This window comes from Acinonyx jubatus, chromosome X (assembly GCF_027475565.1).
Source record: "Acinonyx jubatus isolate Ajub_Pintada_27869175 chromosome X, VMU_Ajub_asm_v1.0, whole genome shotgun sequence".
Taxonomy (NCBI): domain Eukaryota; kingdom Metazoa; phylum Chordata; class Mammalia; order Carnivora; family Felidae; genus Acinonyx; species Acinonyx jubatus.
In genome coordinates this window covers 9,420,992-9,439,679 of record NC_069389.1, presented here as the reverse complement: position 1 = coordinate 9,439,679, position 18,688 = coordinate 9,420,992, and the positions used below count along the sequence as shown (strand labels likewise).

Here is an 18,688-nt window from a genome sequence, read left to right as displayed (position 1 = left end):
TACTTAGGGGACAAAAATGAATGGAACTTTAATAGCTAAAGATGCAGACAGAGAAAACTTCACAGCAGCACATGGGACTTAAGGTTCTCGCTGCCCTCAGCTAAAGCTACATCACAAAGTGATACAGACACATGGTCACGACGTCACACACACCCACTCTCACGACCAGCCACTTGCTTTTGTGCTGCTTGTGAGGTAGTAATGGTTTTTACAGGAGTAAATAGCTGGATGAAAAGAAAAAAAAAACAAAAGAAGAACATTTTATGGCAAGTGACAATTATATGAAATTCACATAGCAGTCTCCATAAATAAAGGTTGCACTGGAATCCGGCCATACCCGCCATTTACAACCCAAGTTCAGCTGCTGCCACAGAGACCAGACACCCCTTTACAGAAAAACGATGCTGACCCCTTCTAATCGATACAGGGTAAATCATATCTCAACTGCAGAATCGAGTTCTGGAGATCAAATTTCTAGTGAGAAATTAACAGACAGCTGTATTCGGCATGGGGCCTGGGAACCACATCTGAAGAGGCATTATAATTTAGGGGGACCTCAGTATGGGAATTCAAATTTATAAAGGAATTTTGGGGGCACCTGGGTGGCTCAGCCAGGTAAGCCTCAGACTCTCGATTTCAGCTCAGGTCACGATCTCATGGTTCGTGGGATCAAGTCCCATGTCGTGTTCCACGCTGACAGTGCTGAGCCTGCTTGGGATTCATTCATTCATTCATTCTCTCCCTCTCTCTCTCTCTCGCAAAATAAATACATAAACATGAAAAAAAACTTTATAAAGGGATTTTTTTCATATATGAGGGAATCTTGTATGCTGTTTGGAAATCTGTGTTGTTTCAGAAAATAAATTAGGGTGATAAATGGAGGTGTATCGGGGGGAACCCTTCTCGTGATTAGTCACCATATCACAGAACAGCCGTGTGTCTTGCAAAATGGAAGGATTCACACGGAACCCGACTGAACAGCTACCTATTCGTAAGATATAAAGCAGATAAAAGCTTAGGGGTTGATCCCTATCATGGTTTGAGTGATATCCCCCTAAAACTTGTCTACCCAGAGCCTCAAAATGTGACCTCATTTAAAAATAGGGTGTTTGCAGGGGCGCCTGGCTGGGTCAGTCAGAAGAGATTGCGACTCTTGAGCTCGGGGTCGTGAGTTCGAGCCCCACCTTGGGTGTACAGATTACTTAAAGAGAATTTAAAAATAACAATAAAAAAATAAAAATAAAAATAGGGTGTTTGCAGATAGAAGGCAAAGATCAAAATGAGATCACTCTGGATCAGGATGGGTTCTAACCCAACGACTGTCCTTTTATAAAAGAAAAGTACACACGGACACAGGGAAGAAGGCCATGTGAAGAAACAGGCAGAGGTGAGAGTGACGCTTCCAGAAGCCGAGGAATGCCAAGAGCCACCGGAAACCGGAAGAGGCAAAGAAGGCTTCCCGCACGGAGTATCCAGAAGGAGCGTGGCCCTGCCGACACCTTGTTCTCTGACGCTTGGCCTCCAGAATGGTGACAGAACATGGTTCTGTTGTTTTAGGCCACCCAGCGTGTGGTGATGTGTTACAGCAGCCGTGGGAAACTAATACAATCCCTTCTAAAGCTCCCCAGAAATTCCAACTTCTCTCTTTGTCCTCAAAGGCAAGGTCTAGATCTTTAATTTCTTCTAGAAACCCACACAGCCTCCTCTAGTGCTACTGTTGCTAAAAGAAACATTCAACGATGTCAACCTTCATTCTTCTTGAACGGTTACAAAGAGGTAACGGTGTATCTTTTTAAATTACATGTTTTATCTTGAGAGAGCTGTAGACTCACCTCAATTCAAAGGTCCCGTTGTGCCCTTTACCCAGTTTGGGCTCATGGGAACATCTTGCAAAACTATAGTATAGAATCACAACCGAGATACTGGCGTTGATATGCTCCAGCGATGTGATTCCCGTTCCCCAGTTTTCTGTACTCAGCGGGTGGCATTATTAAGTTCTGCCCACCACCATCGAGATAGACAACAATTTTGTCACCAGGGCTATATGGTATTGTAATACATGCAAAAATATGCCTTATCTGTATGTAGATGTGTAAATATTAATGTAATGGCTGGTTCAAAGACAAACCTTTGAAAAGCCAGGATGAGATACCGTATTTACACAGTCCTTAAAATAGAAAGCAAATGTTTCCCAGATACTCTGAGTTACTATGGGAGGGGAGGAAAAAAGGCTGATGTTCACCCAGAGCGGGTTCCTCCAACAGGACCCAAATCTCCTACCTTGTCCTTTTTGTCTTGTCGAGCATACGGAAAACACGGGATCACGGCAGTCACCCTGGAAGATGACGCAATCTTACAGGCATTGATCATGATGAGAAGCTCCATGAGGTTGTCGTTGATTTCTCCACAGCCACTCTGGATGATATAGACATCTTCGCCCCTCACGCTCTCACCGATCTCGACGCTGGGAAAAAAAAAAATGCCATCTGTTAATAGTCAAGTATATTTGCTGTCTTCGAGGTCCCCTGGAGCACCGTTAGGTATGATAAGTGACCAGGATTCACCATATGCATCGGCGTCCAGGGTACGATCGGGGGGCTTGTCACACGGGCTCCATCTGCCCGGCACGTACCCAAATTCCGGACCCCCAGGTGTTCCGCACTAACCACACTGTTCACACAGGTTAGTAGGGTGAGCTGTTCGTATCTGGGAATGGGGGGGAGCCGTTTCCAAAATGAAGTTCCCAAAGGCTAGCTGAGGACCACCCTGTGAGCAGAACTTTTCATGTAGGAGAGGGCCCACTATGCTCGTTAGAAATAGGTCTCAGTCCTGTTACATTGACTTCTTTCTGCTAAATAGTATATTGAGTTTTTACTTTTATTAAAGTTACATATACACACTGCTTAAAAAATTCAAGTCATTCTGGGGGCGCCTGGGGGGCTCAGTCAGTTAAGCGCCTGACTCTTGATTTCAGCTCAGGTCATGATCTCAGGGTTCATGACGTTGAGCCCCACGTCGGGCTCCACGCTGACAGTGCGGAGACTGCTTGGGATTCTCTCTCTGTCTCTCTCTCTCAAAATAAATTAAAAAACAACAACAACAAAACAAAGTGAAGACATTCTGTAAGCCTTGTCACAAACATTCCAGAGGCAACCAATTGGGACTCTTGGTATGGTTTTTAGGCATTTCCCTTCAAGCCTCCAACTAGTAAGTTTATGTAGCTTCATCTTGATTTTTCATTTTAGGCATCACGTGTGGTCATCGTGCTATGAAGACGAGGACATAAGTCTATCCTCACCCCCCCAACCAAATACGACAGCTACCGTTAACTGTGTAAATGCTACTCGGAGCCGAGCCACAAAGTAAACTTCAATTCACAACTTTCGGTGCTTTGTTCTCCCTGGAGTGTACTGTCGTACCTTTTCACCTGCTAAGTTTTCTGAGTAGTGATTCCAAATTCCGGCCTAAACGCTTGGCTGACAGTCTACATTCCCACCGTGTCAGAGGCCCCAAGGGTGACATCCATATCACTGGCCCACCCGTGTTTGTCCCGTCGCCGGCTGAGCCAGGTTCTCTCTGCCCGTGCACAGATGCCATCCCCCCCTGGGGGGGGGGGGGAATCCCACCACCCCTCTCCCACACATCATTGCCCACTTTCTGTATCCTCTTTCTTGCTGCACGTCTTTGTTTTGCTGGTTGGCATCCTCCAGTAGCTTCTGGAGAAAGAGTGAAGAGGGGCTTCAAAAGTCTTTGAAAGTTGCATGTTGGACAATTTCTGTTTTGTGGGCGGAGAATCCTGAGCGCTCAACACGCCCGCAGGCCAGCCCGTCCCTGGCACGTGCCGGGGCACGTCCTTCACAGCACTGCCAGGCGCCCGGGAGACCTTCAGCTCTGCTACGATGCTGGGTTTGAAAAGCCTAATCTTCTTCCAAGTGATACCTCAGGAACAATGCGAGCCGAACTCGAAGGCCGCGTTGGCTTACCCACTGTCTTTCATCCGGAGATAAGACTGCAGCAAACTGGACGGCGCCCAGCTGGATGGAGAAGCCGCTCAAGAAATCCTCCCCCGATGCCGCCGCCGCCGCCGCCCCCCCTCCCCAGGACAACGGCCACACCCGCCCGCATCTGGTATCACCACTTGACATACCACTTCAGACTCCCTCCATCGCCTCACGAGAACCCCAAAGCTACAGCCCGCCCCCCCGGACTCATTTCCCCAAGGAAAGGGCCATACTTGCGACAGCGCTTACGCTAAGCCTGTAATGTGTATAAAGTGCTTTACCATTTCTATGACATTCACGTCTTTTTAAAACGTTGCTGAAGTTTTGATCACTGCACCCCCAACCAACCCCATTTCCCCCATAAGCCCTGTGGTCTTTATTGTAGGACTCTGCACAGCACGATGATTTTTAGGAAAGCATTCCAGTAAGACCAGCTGCAAAGGGGCTCCCTCTAAAAAGAAATATCGTGAATCTTATTTTAAATGACAACTAGACCCAATCATATTGTTTTCTCTAAAGAGCCGATTCTTTCTTAAAAATAAAAAAAAAAAATTTAAAGGAGTCTGTATTTGGAATCCATGCAGTAGTCTATTGAGTCAACAGAAGCTTCTACCCAACCTCAACTAGAATAATCAGAACACAGGGGCGCCTGGGTGGCTCAGTCGTTTGAGCGTCCGACTTCGGCTCAGGCCATGATCTCACGGTCCATGAGTTCGAGTCCCGCGTCAGGCTCTCGAAACACAAAAATGAAGGCTTTCAAGTTGAGCCGATCTGAAAATGACTTTTGGTAACAGTGGAAAATGATGACCCACTTCAAGTTGAACCAGTCTGACACCACCCCCAGGGTGAGAGAGACACAATTCTATGTGCTCCCTCCTATTTCGAGTTCTAAGGGGCTAAATGTAATTCCTTTGTGAGCATCCTCTCAACTGTGGAATCAAGTCAATTTGGAAATCAGCGTGGTGTAGGCAGAATGGCCCTGCAAAGAGGTCTATGTCCTAAGCCCCAGAACCCCTGAAAATGTTAGTTCCATGGCAAAGGGGAAACAAGTCGGCAGATGGAATTATGGTTACTCATCAGCGGACCTGAAAATAGGGGGATTTTCCTGGAGTATTCCAGGTGGCCCAATGCAATCACAAGGGTCCTTGAAGATGGGAGAGGGAGACATACGAGGACTGAAGCAGCGTCAGAGACATGCTACGTTGCTGGCTTTGGAAGATGGAAGAAGGAATCAAGGGCCACAGGCAGCCTCTAGAAGCTGAGAAAGGCAAGGGAACGGCTTCTCCCCTCGAGCTTCCAGAAAGGACTGCAGTGACCCGTGACAGACCTCTACCCCACACAACCGGAAGATGTGGCAGTGACCCAGAGGGCATGGGCCTGCAAAGCCTAAACCACTTACCGTCTGGCCTGTTATAGAAAAAACTTGCTACCCTCTGGTGTTATGACGCTTTATCCCAAAAGACCTGCTTCTCTGGCCTATTTTTCTTGGGGAACCTCAGGGCCCACATGACCAGCAGTCCGGCAGAGGCTGAAAAAAATCCTATCACCATGGCAACTTTTTTTCCTGCTTCTACTCCTAAAGATGATCACGACCAATCTTTAGTGTAGGGGCTTAATTTCAAACACTTGTGGCCAGAAGGTAGCATCCATTTGCCATTGAGATGGAGAATCTTCACCGATCCGCCAATAAGAAGGCAGATGAGTTTATCTGACTCAACAATGAGTGAGTGTGCTCACTGATGAAAAGGCGGCTGCAGAGATGCTTTGAAACTCTTCCCATCAAGAAGGGGAGTGGCGCCTGGGTGGCTCAGTCGGTTAGGCAGCCGACTTCAGCTCAGGTCAGGATCTCACGGTCTGTGGGTTCGAGCCCCGCATCAGGCTCCGTGCTGACAGCTTGGAGCCTGGAGCCTGCTTCTGATTCTGTGTCTGCCTCTTTCTCTGCCCCTCCCCCCCCACTTTCTCAAATAATAAACATTAAAAAAAAATTCTAAAAAAAAAAAAAGGGGGGACTGGATTTGGGAGGACTCTGCCCGACAACCGATTGTGACAGAGGCGACAATGCACTGACTTCAGGGTCCAGACCTTAAGAGACTGGCTGCGGCCACTTCCTGCCTCCCGTGCTATGGGAAAGCTCAAGCAGCCACGTGGAGAGGGACTGAGCTTTCGGCCCAAGCTCCCAGGCAAAAGCTAGCACCAAATCACCAGCCGTGTGAGCGAGCCGTCTTCAAAGTGGACCTGCCACCCCCAGTTAACTGCCCCAGATGCCAGCACACGGGGCGCTGACCGGGCTGTGGGTGTGGGAGTGAAATAAACAATTGCTGTCTTAAGCTGTTGAATTCTGGGTGACTTGTGACACAGCAATAGATAACCAGAAGGTCGGGTCTCTTGGTATCAGCGAACGACCCCGTGGGCAGGTTACGTGACCGGGGCTAAAATGTTAGAACAGACCCGCAGACACCTTCACGGTGGGACTTCAGTGGTCTATAGCGAAGCTGGGGCAGGCATCTCTCTGCTGTACCTCAAATGATTCAGAGATGAGAAGGGAAAATCAGGAGGCCCTGTGTGTCCGATGAGGTGGGGGATGGAGGTGGGCATGCCTGGCTGGCTTGGTTGGTGGAGTGGGCAACTCCTGATCTCAGGGTTGTGAGTTCGAGCCCCATGTAGAGACTCCTTACAAAAAAAAAAATCTTAAAAAAAAAAAAAAGTGGGGAACGGAAGGAGTGATAAGCAGGACATCAAAGCAGAGTTCTGGTCCCAGCTGAGGGGAGACGTTCAGGAAGGGGCGTCTTAGGTGAGCTGAATCATTTTTCTCTTCCTTTTACCCTGTGTCTCATCCCTGGGACCACACAGTAAAAACCAGATCACTAGTACAACACCTAGTATAGACAGGACTATTTGTACAAATCAACCCCTGGGCCTAGACAGTTTATGGGAAGGAGAAAAGTCAGGAAGCAAACGTTTTATATTCTAAGTACTAAAAACATATAATGTTGGGGCACCTGGGTGGCTCAGTCGGTAGAGCAGGAGACTCTTGATCTCCGGGTCATGGGTCTGAGCCCCACCTTGGATGTAGATATTACTTAAAAAACAAAACAAACAAAACAAAAAACATATAATCTGACTGTAGAAGCAATTCCCGGAGTTCATGTTTCATGGTTTTCCAGACCTCATGATTTCTACTTATCAGGTGGTGGTGATAAAATACTGGAAAGCAAATAAAACTGAGTTAAAACAAACACACAAACAATCATACTTCAATGCCTGAATGAGTTGCACCCAACAGTACATCCAGTATTTGGAACAGAAATCCAACAATGACTTCACGACGGGCTTCCGAGCTAGATTGGCTGCTCTTCGGCAGCAAAGGATCGCGTTGCACGGAGATAACACAGGAGGGCAACAAATTTGCTTTCAAAATCTACTTTGCCCAGACATTTCTCCCCTACTTACACAACGCCAGCTCTTGAACAGAAACTATCACCCCATTCTTCTTAGAGCTCCAGGGCTTCTGTATGAAACTCCACAAAGCGGAAATCTTTGGCTGAAGGACTCCTGGCATTTATGCCACCCGTTACCCATTCCCAAACGTTTCTTCACTTACAGAATCAACAGGACTATGTGTTGCGATTTCCCACCCGGAAGAAGGGGCTTCATATAGCCTAAAAAGTTGACTCGACACACACCATTTTCCCCGTATGCATTAACAGAACTCCCCAGGAGCTCAGAAATTTTTGACTAAGCCAAAGGCCATCAAGGTTTTCTCCCATGCTTTCTTCTAGAAATGCTTAGTTCCAGGTTTTACATTTTAAGTCTGCAATCCCTCTCAGGGTCATTTTTGACATGGTGAGAGGTATAGATGGAGAACTGTTGTTGGGTTTTTTTGCTTTTGTTTTTTGTTTGTTTGTTTGTTTTTGGCAGCCTGCATCAATTGTTCCAGAATCGCTTGCTGAAAGTGTTGGTTGAACTGGATCTTTGCCAAAGATACACACATGATTAGTGTGTACAGGGCTAAGCATTTAAGGGGGAGAAGAAAAACAGGAGAGCAATTTGAAATTGTTCAAAGAGCTGGGTGGACTCAGGCAGGTGGAAAACGGGGCCCCTGTCGCGCTTCCGACGGTGGCCACCAGCCTGACGTCACTGAACAGAGGTGACCGCATCTCCTGGACCTGAGACACAGGTGGCAGTTACGCCCGAACCATGCGTGGCCTTGCTGCTGGAGACAGCAGAGTCCCAGGCCTACGAAGAGGATGAAAGTGTGTGTCATGTTTGGGGCAGAAAACTGAAGAGGACGTTCAGGGGCACCAGCACGTGCCCTCTGGAACTCGCACTCTTCAAGCTCTCCGCACAGACACCTCCTCTGGCTAACCCAGACTTCTGCACCCCGGCTGCTCCGGAAGGTCACCCGGGAGCTTTTAAAACACCCACGCCCCCCCCCCCCGCCCCGCCCGCCGCGGGGATCAGAGCTCCCGGGCAGGGAGGGGACGCGGCTTTCGGACGGGCCCCAGGTGAATGCAGAGCACAGGCGGGCAGAGGACGTGGGCGCAGCCGGGTAGAGGACCGGCCAGGAGCGGATCCGGGAGCACCGGGCGAGCACACCCAGAGGCGTCCGTCGCCGCGTGCCCTGCATCCAGGCGGTTCCCGCCGGCTGCGCCCACCTCTCCTCGACGCTGGTGACCGCCCCGAGGTCGCCCTTCCGGGCTCCGGGCCGCCCTCCTCCGCGTCTCCTGGGCGCCGCAGCGGTGGCGCGGAGGCCGCGTCGTGGCCGTCCCGCCCCGGAAGGGGGAGCGGGCGGCCGCGGAGTGGTCCGGGGTGGGGAGCGGGGGGTGGGGGGGGCGGCGACCGGCCCGGCCCGGCCCCGCAGCCGCGCGCCCGGCGCCCTCCCCGGCCCGGCCCGGCCCGGCCGCCGGCGCGGCCCCCACCTGGTCTCCTGGTTGCTGAACTTCTTAGTGACCACCTTGCCCAGCTCCAGGCCCAGGCGGTCGGCCACGCGCTGGGACAGGTCCTGGTGCGAGCTGCCGCTGAAGAGCACGATGTTGGGCATGGCGGAGGCGGCGGTGGCACCGGAGGCTGCGACGCGAGCGGGAAAGCGCGGCTGTCGACCAAGGCAGGAGCGGAGTGGAAAGTAGCTGGAGGGGGCGGAGCTGCAGGGGCGGAGTCGGAGCCGGGCTCGAGGGGGCGGGGCTTGGTGGACCCGGAGCGGGGCGGCGGAGCCGGAACGCGCCGCGGCGGGACCCGGGGGGAGGAGGAGGAGCTGGGGGAGCTGGGGGGAGCGGAGCTGGGGAGGAGGGGCTGTAGAGGGAGAGCTCTCGGCCCCGTTCTAGACCTTCCCGTCCAGCCTCGAGAGGGAGGGCCAATGAGCCCGATTAACTGGGCACCGCGGGAGGGTGCGGGAAGAGGCTGTGGACGTACCTAGCAACAGGGAGCGAGCCCCCCAACACGGAATACCCCCATACCCATTGCAGACGACTGGTGTTCAGCTCCAGGGATCTGTAAAACTCTGACCCGCGGGGCCGGAGCCGCAGCGCTGCCTATTTCTACCGGAGCGCTAAACATGAGCATTTGCAATCTGTGTGATCGTACCTGTCCTGCTATCGCACCCCAGTTAAGAAAAATAGTATCCCCTTAATAAGTAAGTAAATCAATAAATAAATAAATCCATCCTTTCCTCTCTTTAGTAGGTGCGTACTGCAAAAAGCTGTACTAAATTATTTTTATTTTTTGTATTTTGTCCATAAAACCACTGTGAAAATTTGTTGTCTCTCTTGTTATGTGAGTACCTACGTAATAACCTCTCCCATTTTGCCTCGTGGCCCGCAAAGCCTAAATTATGTACTATCTAGTCCTTAGTCAAAATTCGCTGGTGCCTCAACTGCTACAAAATTGCCCGCTGCCCTTGAAAAAAGCCGCCAATGCCAGTGGCCATCTGAGACCTGACCACACATGGAGGGGCAGGGTTACTCTCCATGCTGATGGTGAATGGGAGCAAACCGAGGCCCCTCTAGATTCCTCGTCTTTAGGTAGTCCTCAGGCCAGTTTTGCAACGTCCAGCCAGTCGGTTCTCCTGGCCTGACCCCAGGAACCTCACCCTGCCCCCTGCCCACTCCCGCCAGGTGGTCCCCAGCCACCGCTCTCCATAGCCCTTGAGTCTGCTCCTTCCCCTCTCCCCCTGCAGAAGGGAGCAAGAAAGGTTTTCCCAAGCAAGTGCCAACCTCTGTGCACAAATCAAATGTAGAGGAAAGGAATGTATTACATGAGAATGTGGGCCCACGTGCTAGTCCTGCTGGCCAATTTAATGCTTCTCAATGACAACAGATTAAACAGGTCGGATAAATGGCTGGGTTTTCCGCTGCCAACAATTGGCCCTCCGTCCACACAGAAGGCAGCTTGTAGCCCGCTGTAAACTGACCTCATATTATTGGGATTTGGGGGATTCTTGGCATTATTCATGTAATTGGGATGTTTCATCTGGGTCCATGTACTTTTCTTTAAACTCCTGAATCTGCCTGTTTACCCAAAAGTTGTCCAAAGCACCCATTCTGGCAGCATTTTCCATTCTTCCTGGGGACGTGTATGTGCTCTATTATTAAAAAAGAAAAGAACAACCCAGCCCTCCTTGCAGTGAGTTGTTATCTCTGCGTTTTACAGTTAATTACCATGGCAATGAGATTTATGCTCATACTCAACCATATGTCTAAAATTTTTACTGAATGAGTCTGCTAATGTAATTATTTTTAAACTCTCCTAATAACATTTTCTACTAACAATATTGCTGTAATTTTTAGGTCCTTAAACTTTTTTTCTCAGAGACAAGCTATATACATGTTCTTTTCAGCGGGAAAGTGGCCTCTTGTCAGCAGGGCAGGACCTTGGTTCTTTGGTAACAAAACTGATGCACTCTCGAACGCAGCAGAAGTGAGTGAAAGCCCCTGGTCTCTGAGTATGTTAATGGTCAGGGGTTTGGAAGCTAGGGTGGAATCCTCACAAACTATGACTTCAATGCTGCCAGGGAGAAACAATATGTAGGCTGGGGCAACCAACAAAATCGTGGTTGGCTCAGCCCTTTGATGAGTTACTAGGCTTAGATGCTGAGGGGAAACAAGGAGAAATGTAACATGGGGACCATGGAAAATCATCCTGAGTCGCAGACTGCCCGGAAAGCTGTCACTGGTAAATGTACAGGCTTCAAAGATCAGCTATAGACGATTTTATTGAAGTGTGAACACTTTCTCTCCCAAGCCCCTTTATCCTTGACCCAAAGGACCCAGGGTGCTGTGAGGAAACCTTGGTGTTTTGCAGGTTTCTCAACCTTGGCGCTCCTGACACGTGGGCTGGGTAAGCCTTTGTGACGGTGCTGTCCTGTTCACCGTAGGACTTTTAGCAACATCCCAGGCCTCTACCCACTAGATGCCAATAGCACCTATTCACCAGTCGTGACAACCAAGTGTCTCCAGTCATTGCCAAATGTCCCCTAAGGCATAAAATCACACCAGACTGAGAACGGCTTGTCTGAACAAACCCCCGTTCCTTTCCTCTATGTGGGCCTCTCCCCAGGGCTTTTCCGGCTTCCTCACAGCATGGCTGTACTGTTCCAAGAAGGAGTGTTCCAAGAAGATAAGCCTCAATGAGCAAGAACTTCACAAGCCTCTGGCATTATCTTATTTGCTAATGTCCCATTGGCCAAAGCAAGTCACGTGGCCAAACTAGCATCAGTAGGGTATGGGACAACATACAGGCATCAATACTAGGTCCAATGGTCCACCAGTTCTCAACCACAGTGCACTGCTTGGACAGAATGTGAAGTTGAGAGAGCCTTCAGGAAAATGGGACACATATACAAAGACTCAAGACTCAGGATGAAGAGAACATATGCCATGTGTATATGTGGTCTCAGACTTGGGGCAGTTGGACGATATTCATTATTCTAACATAAAATATTAGCGGAGAATATAAGAATGATAAGGGATTTCCATTGTTGGCTTCTACCTTCACTGACTCATCAGTAGGGCTGATGTGAGCAAACACCGATTTGACTTTGCGAACCGTTTTCACATCCTGTATTCCACACATCATTTTGCCGAGATCTCTGAATATAGAAAGAGCTCTAAATATTTGCAGACATGAACAGACACTTCTCCAAGGAAGACATCCAGATGGCCAACCGACACATGAAAAAATGCTCAACATCACCCATCATCAGGAAAATACAAATCAAAACCACAATGAGATACCACCTTACACCTGTCAGAATGGCTAACATTCACAACCCAGGCAACAACAGATGTTGGCGAGGATGCAGAGAAAGAGAATCTCTTTTGCATTGTTGGTGGCAATGCAAGCTGGTGCAGCCACTCTGGAAAACAGCATGGAGGTTCCTCAAAAAGCTAAATATAGGACGACCCTACGACCCAGCAATGGCACTACTAGGCATTTATCCATGGGATACAGGTGTGCTGTTTCGAAGGGACACAGGCACCCCCATGTTTATAGCAGCACTATCCACAATAGCCAAAGTATGGAAAGAGCCCAAATGTCCATCGATGGATGAATGGATAAAGAAAATGTGGTATATATATACAATGGAGTATTACTTGGCAATCAAAAAGAATGAAATCTTGCCATTTGCAACTACATGGATGGAACTGGAGGGTATTATGCTAAGTGAAATTAGAGAAAGACAAAAATCATATGACTTCACTCATATGAGGACTTTAAGAAACAAAACAGATGAACATAAGGGAAGGGAAACAATATAAAAACAGGGAGGGGGACAAAACAGAAGAGACTCATAAATATGAGAACAAACTGAGGGTTGCTGCAGGGGGGAGGGGGGATGGGCTTAATGGGTCAGGGGCATTAAGGATAGCTACTCCTGAAATCATTGTTTCACTATGTGCTAAATAATTTGGATGTAAATTTTAAAAAATAAAAAATAAAGTTAAAAAAAAGAAAAAATATATACATATATGTTTTTTCCATCTATTACCTATTTATGACCTTTGATTTTTTTCTATTAAATTATTGCATTTTAAGTATATAAGCCTTCTTTGTATGTAAGGGCCAATTATCTCTTACCCATCATATAAGCTATGAATACACAATCTTAGTCTGTCATTTAAAAAATTAGTTATGAAAAAAAAAAGACAAATGTTGATGAGGATGTAGAGAAATGCTGGCAGGAATTTAAAATGGCGCCTCTGCTTTGGAAAACCATCTGGCAGTTCCTCAAACAGTTAATCATAGAATTACCATGTGACCCAGCAACTTGACTCCTAGGGGCAGAGCCCAGAATCGAAAACAGGTACTCAAGTAAATAGTCTGCATGAACGTTCATAGCGTACAATTCACAATAGTCAAAAGAAACAAACAACACTGATGTCCAAGAACCGATGAGTGGCCAAACAAAATGTGACCTGCCCACACAATAGAATATCACTCAGCCATGAGGTTCTACTACAATGCTATGACATGGGTGAACCTTAAAAACAGTACGCTGAGTGAAAGAGGCCGGTTACCACGAAGGACCACATGTTGCGTGATTCCGTTTTCGGAACAGGTGATACACTAAAAGCCATTGAATTTTACACTTTAAATGGGTGAACTGAACAGTACATAAGTGATATCACAGTAAGAGCTGCTACATAAAAAAGATAAGGACATTTTTCTTCATGATTCCAACACTGTGATCATATCTTCCATATTAACATGTCAGACATTGTCTAACAAATTAATATGTCTAAGACATATTGAGATCGATCACTGCTTTAAGGTGGTGACAGCCTGATTTCTCCATAATAAGGCTTTCCACTCTGCAAAATGCCAGTTTTCTAGTTCTATCATCCCTTACTGTCTACAAACATTAGCTGGAGCTCCTCAGCAAAGAAAAGCTAAAAAAACGAAAAATAAATAATTAAAAAACAAAAAAGAGCTTTCTTTCACCCTCTGGGGCTGCTTTGTTATCCCAAAATACAGTTTGTACTGGAGAAGCAAGATAAAAGTTTCATTTTCTTCCCTTTATCAATTTGCAACCATTCGTGGAATGATAATTGCCTAAAATGTACCAAATACATAAAAATCAGTGAGTCTATGATGGTAGTCAATTAAATGAAAACCAGAACAAAACAAACAAAAGTAAATTGCCCTTGAATCCAGTGGTCATTAAGGACTAAGCTTTCTGTTTTTTATTTTTATTTTTATTTTTGAGAGGGTGGAGAGAGGGGCAGAAAGAGAGAGAGAGAGAAAGAGAGACTCTTAAGCAGGCTCTACCCTCAGCGCAGAGCTAGATGCGGGGCTCGATCTCACGATTTACAGAGGTGAAATCAAGAGTTGGATGCTTACCTGACTGAGCCACCCAGGCGGCCCAAGAGTAAGTTTTCTTTAGAGGCAAGGTGAAGGTGGAATTAGCTGATTTCTTGAGTAACTGCATGGCATTTGATGCCTTCCAGAGGAATGCCCTTTCCATGTAGGTCGGATCCGTCACTTCTGGAAATTCGATCAAAGATAAAGACTCTGGTGCCCTCAGTGAGCTTAAGAGAGCTAGATCCAGCATACATTATTCAAGCAGCCAGGGTGGAGCTGGGAGTGTGAGGGAGTTTTACAACAGTGGAGCTAGAAGTTTCTTAAATGGGACACGGCATTTGCAATGTTGTGAGAAGGTGGGCTAATGTTCTGATGATAGGAGTAACATAAAGTAAGTTAAGTTAAACTGAGCTTCGTATCAGCATGAGCCAAAGTGACAGAGAAGTGGGGGATCTAAATTAAGTAGGGCCCAGTAAGAGCATGTTGTTGCAAATCCTTTCTAGAATCAGGGAGCCACTGAGAGAAGGACTAATGATATTGTACCTGTCTGTAACACCACATGGCAGGCCTTCAAACTAAGGAACAGAGAGGTTAGGGAACTTGCCCAAGGCCACACAGCTACACAGTAGAGCTGGGCAGCTTTTCCTATTTATTGCCTCTTAAGTCACTCCATTGTGTAAGTGGGAGCAGTTGAAGAAGGCTTCCCATTTTAGATCACTCGGTGCACAAAAAATAGTACTTCTTCTCCATGACCATGTTTTCCGCTCCTAAACAATCTCAGTAACACCATTTTGATAAGGATTGTTCCACCCACCCAACATTTTTTGGAATGTTGTCGGAATGCCTTCCAAGCACGATCCTGGGCTTTCTTGTCCTCTTTGTCCTTTTTATAAGCTCTCCTTATGGTCATCTAGGTCCATGACCGAATCCTGATGATGACTTAACGTGTTTATATCCCCAGCTCCGACCCCTCTCTCCAGGGCTAGACTTGAACATCCAACTCCACGGCACGGGTTGGCAAACTAATCCTGTTCATGACCTGTTTTGTAAATAACGTTTTGCACATTCACCCACTTACCCGTTGTCTACGGCTGCTCTGTGCCCCCAGGACAGAGTTGAGGAGTTGGCCAGAAATCACGTGGCTCTAAAGGGTAAATATTTACTACTTGGTTCTTTACAGAAGAAGCTGGGCCTCTCCAATGAGAAGCATTTTTTTCCTCCAGTGCCACTGAGATATAATTGACCTAGAACTTCTGTATGTTTAAGGCGCACAAAGTGTCAATTTGATACACTTACGTATTGCAAAATGATTACTGCCGTAGCAGTAGCTAACGCCTCTATCACGTCACGTAATTACCATTCTGTTTTGTGGTAACAACAATTAAGATCCACTCTCTTAGCCACTTTCAAGTATATAAGACAGTGTTATTAACTAGAATCACCATGCTGTACATTTGATTCCCAGGGCTCATTCATCTTATAATTGGAAGTCTGTACCCTTTGAGCAACATGTCTCCATTTCCCCCCACAGTCCCTGGTAACCACCACTCTACTCTGTGTCGTTCTGAGTTCGGCTCACTTAGTTAGTTAGTTAGTAAACTCTTTGCCCAATGTGGGGTTTGAACTCACGACCCCGACAACAAGGGTCTCATGCTTTTCCAACTGAGCCGGCCATGCACCTCTTTTGCCTTTTTAGATTCCACATATAAGTGAGATCATACAGGGGCGCCTGGGTGGCTCGGTCGGTTGAGCACCCAACTCTTCATTTCGGCTCAGGTTATGATCCTAGGGTCATAGGATCAAGCCCCACATCGGGCTCTGAGCCAAAGGTGGAACCTGCTTGGGATTCGTTCTCTCTCTTCCTCTGGCCCTCTACCCTGCTCACACGTGCTTTCTCTCTCTCTCTCTCTAAAATAAATAATAATAATAATAATAGTAATAATAAGTGAGATCACACAGTATTTGCCTTTCTCAGTGGCTTATTCCACTTCACATAATGCCCTCAAGATCCATCCATGTTGTGTGTGTGTGTGTGTGTGTGTGCTTTCCATTTAGCTGTTGACTCAATGCTTCTCCTCCCAACAACCCATTCTTCCCTCAGTACATAGCACCACTAACTATCCAGTTGAGTCAAAAATATGTAAATCATCCTTGATCCTGACCTTCCCACTGCTTTTTATGTGCTGAGGCTGTTGGTTCCATTTGCAAAGTCTCCATCCAAGCCTGTTCTCTTCTCTCCACCTCCATGGTCACCAGCCACCCTGGGCTTGGACCTCCTCTACAACATTTTCAGTATCTTAGCCTCCTCCCGTCCCTTTCCATACAGCAGTCAGAAAGAGTTTTTTTTTTTAATCAAAGCTAATTGTATAATGTCACCCTCCTGCTTAAAACCCGCCTATGGCTTCCCACGGTACTTGGAACTGGCCCATGTCTAATCTGCCAGCTTCATATGCCCTTCCCTCCCTGACCGTCAGCCTCTCTAGTCTCCTGCCCAAAACACAAACAAACCTTCCGGCCACAGGACCTTTGCATATGCGCCTTCCTCTCTCAGAGAGCTCTTTCCACTGGCTCCTCCATCACAGGCTTGGCTCCTTTGATCTCTTGGTGCCAGCTTATAAATGTCATTTCTTTAATCTCCCCTCAAACCACAAGTCTCCTTCCTCCCCCCACCCCAACTCCGGTGTCTCTTTTTCTCATCGCCGCCTACGGTAACTGCCGTCATAGCGTTTATCTTAATCTGTAGCTATCACTTGTTGCTTTTATGTGCATGTTGACTCCGTGTGCCCCTAGACTGTAAGCAGCACAGAGTCAGAGATTGGGTCCATCTTGGTCACAGCTTTGGACCCAAAGTCCAGCATAGGAGTTGGCCAGATAGCAGCTGTGTGTCCACAGACCTTCAGTTACGGACACTGTCATGTAACTGTCATTTTCTTCAATGTATCATGATATATTAATCTTTGGGGTGTTTTGTTTTGTTTGTTTTGTTTTTTGCCTCCAACCACTTAAAATGTAAGAAACATTCTTAGCTCCAAGGCTGTGCAGAGGCATTTGGTCATAAGTGGTTTGCAAGCCCCTCATCTAGCACATTCCTTGGCAGATTCTCACAACTTTTTCCTTCTTTTCTTTTTTTGGAAGTAAAGAAGATGTGCCGGGCAGAACTTAAACAGTTGACCCATTCAATATAGACAGAAACCAAAAGCCCCTTCAGAGTTTGGCATCTTCCTAAGGATCCACTTCCCTCTACGCTGTGCAGACACGGCCACTCTCATAAATACTCCAGTAATAAAATAGGAAGTAATATCAAGCGACCCCTAGAAACTTCTTAGAGAGATCGTAGACGACAAATAACAAATCACATCCATCTGATCATTGTATCATAAGGGACACACACCCTCCCCAAAATCTTTCCAGTTCTACCATTGGCTTTCTGTCCCCCTGGATCCTGAATTGCCCCAACCTTTTCTTCTCTTTCTCCAGAACACTAAGATCCTTTTCCTTGAAGGAGTGGGTCATGACCATGAGAACAGCACCCCCATCAGCAGTATACGTGTTCTTGCCGGTGCTGGTTTCATTCTTTTTAAAATTGCTTTAAAGTTTATTTATTTATTTTGAGAGAGTGTGTGTATGTGCACAGGGGAGGGGCAGAGCGAGAGAGGTAGGGAGAGAATCCCAAGAAGGCTCCGCACTATCAGTGAAGAGCCCGACGTGGGGCTTGAACTCACCAACCTGAGCTGAAACCAAGTCGGACCCTCAACCGACTGACCCCCCAGGTACCTTGTCATCAGGGCTGTGAAGGTAACACAATTTCTCTTTCTTGTCCCGTCCTAAAGCTCTTTTATTCCTCGGGCTCAGAGGTGCCTGTTAAAAAGACACAAAGTGTTTATGCCACCTAATTAATTTAGCAAACGTAGTGGGGAAATGTTGAAATCCACGGTTCTTCATGTTTGTCAAAAAACATTACTTGAGGGGCCCCTGGGTGGCTTAGTCGTTTGAGCGTCCGACCCTCGGTTTCAGCTCCGATGGTGATCTCACGGTTTCGTGAGTTCGAGCCCCACGACGGGTTCTGTGCTGGCATTGCGGAGCCTGCTTGGGATTCTCTCTCTCTCTCTCTCTCTCTCTTTCTCTGCCCCTCCTCCACTCACACTGTCTCTCTCAAAATAAATAAATAAACTTGAAAAATTATTTTCAAAAATAGTGTTTCTTTTTTACAAAGAAAACGAGTAATTTTTGAAACCTTTTTCTTTTTCTCCAGCATAGAACTCTAAAGGGGGAGAAAGAGTTCGGAATGTACTTTCTGAAGATTTATCGTATGTAACAGTTTTAATTACAAGGACAGCTTCTTAACAAAAATAAAACTGTTCATTTCTCTCAAACACGATGTGATTTTCTTG

The 18,688-nt window shown here is 47.2% G+C and overlaps 1 protein-coding gene across 2 annotated transcripts in view; it reads right to left on the bottom strand.

The window, feature by feature from the left end:
- The window catches only part of PRPS2 (phosphoribosyl pyrophosphate synthetase 2), a 64,682-nt gene that overhangs the window by 26,111 nt on the left and 19,883 nt on the right, over positions 1-18,688 (bottom strand). The window contains exons 1-2 of one of the 2 annotated variants that reach the window (XM_053202071.1): positions 8,921-9,131; positions 2,281-2,464 (exon numbers count right to left, since the gene is read on the bottom strand). In XM_053202071.1, the coding sequence (XP_053058046.1) occupies positions 2,281-2,464; positions 8,921-9,042 (306 nt within the window). In that variant the 5' untranslated portion in view covers positions 9,043-9,131. Of the gene's footprint in view, positions 1-2,280; positions 2,465-8,920; positions 9,132-18,688 lie in introns of those variants that run through there. The other variant, XM_053202072.1, reaches the window with a different exon arrangement.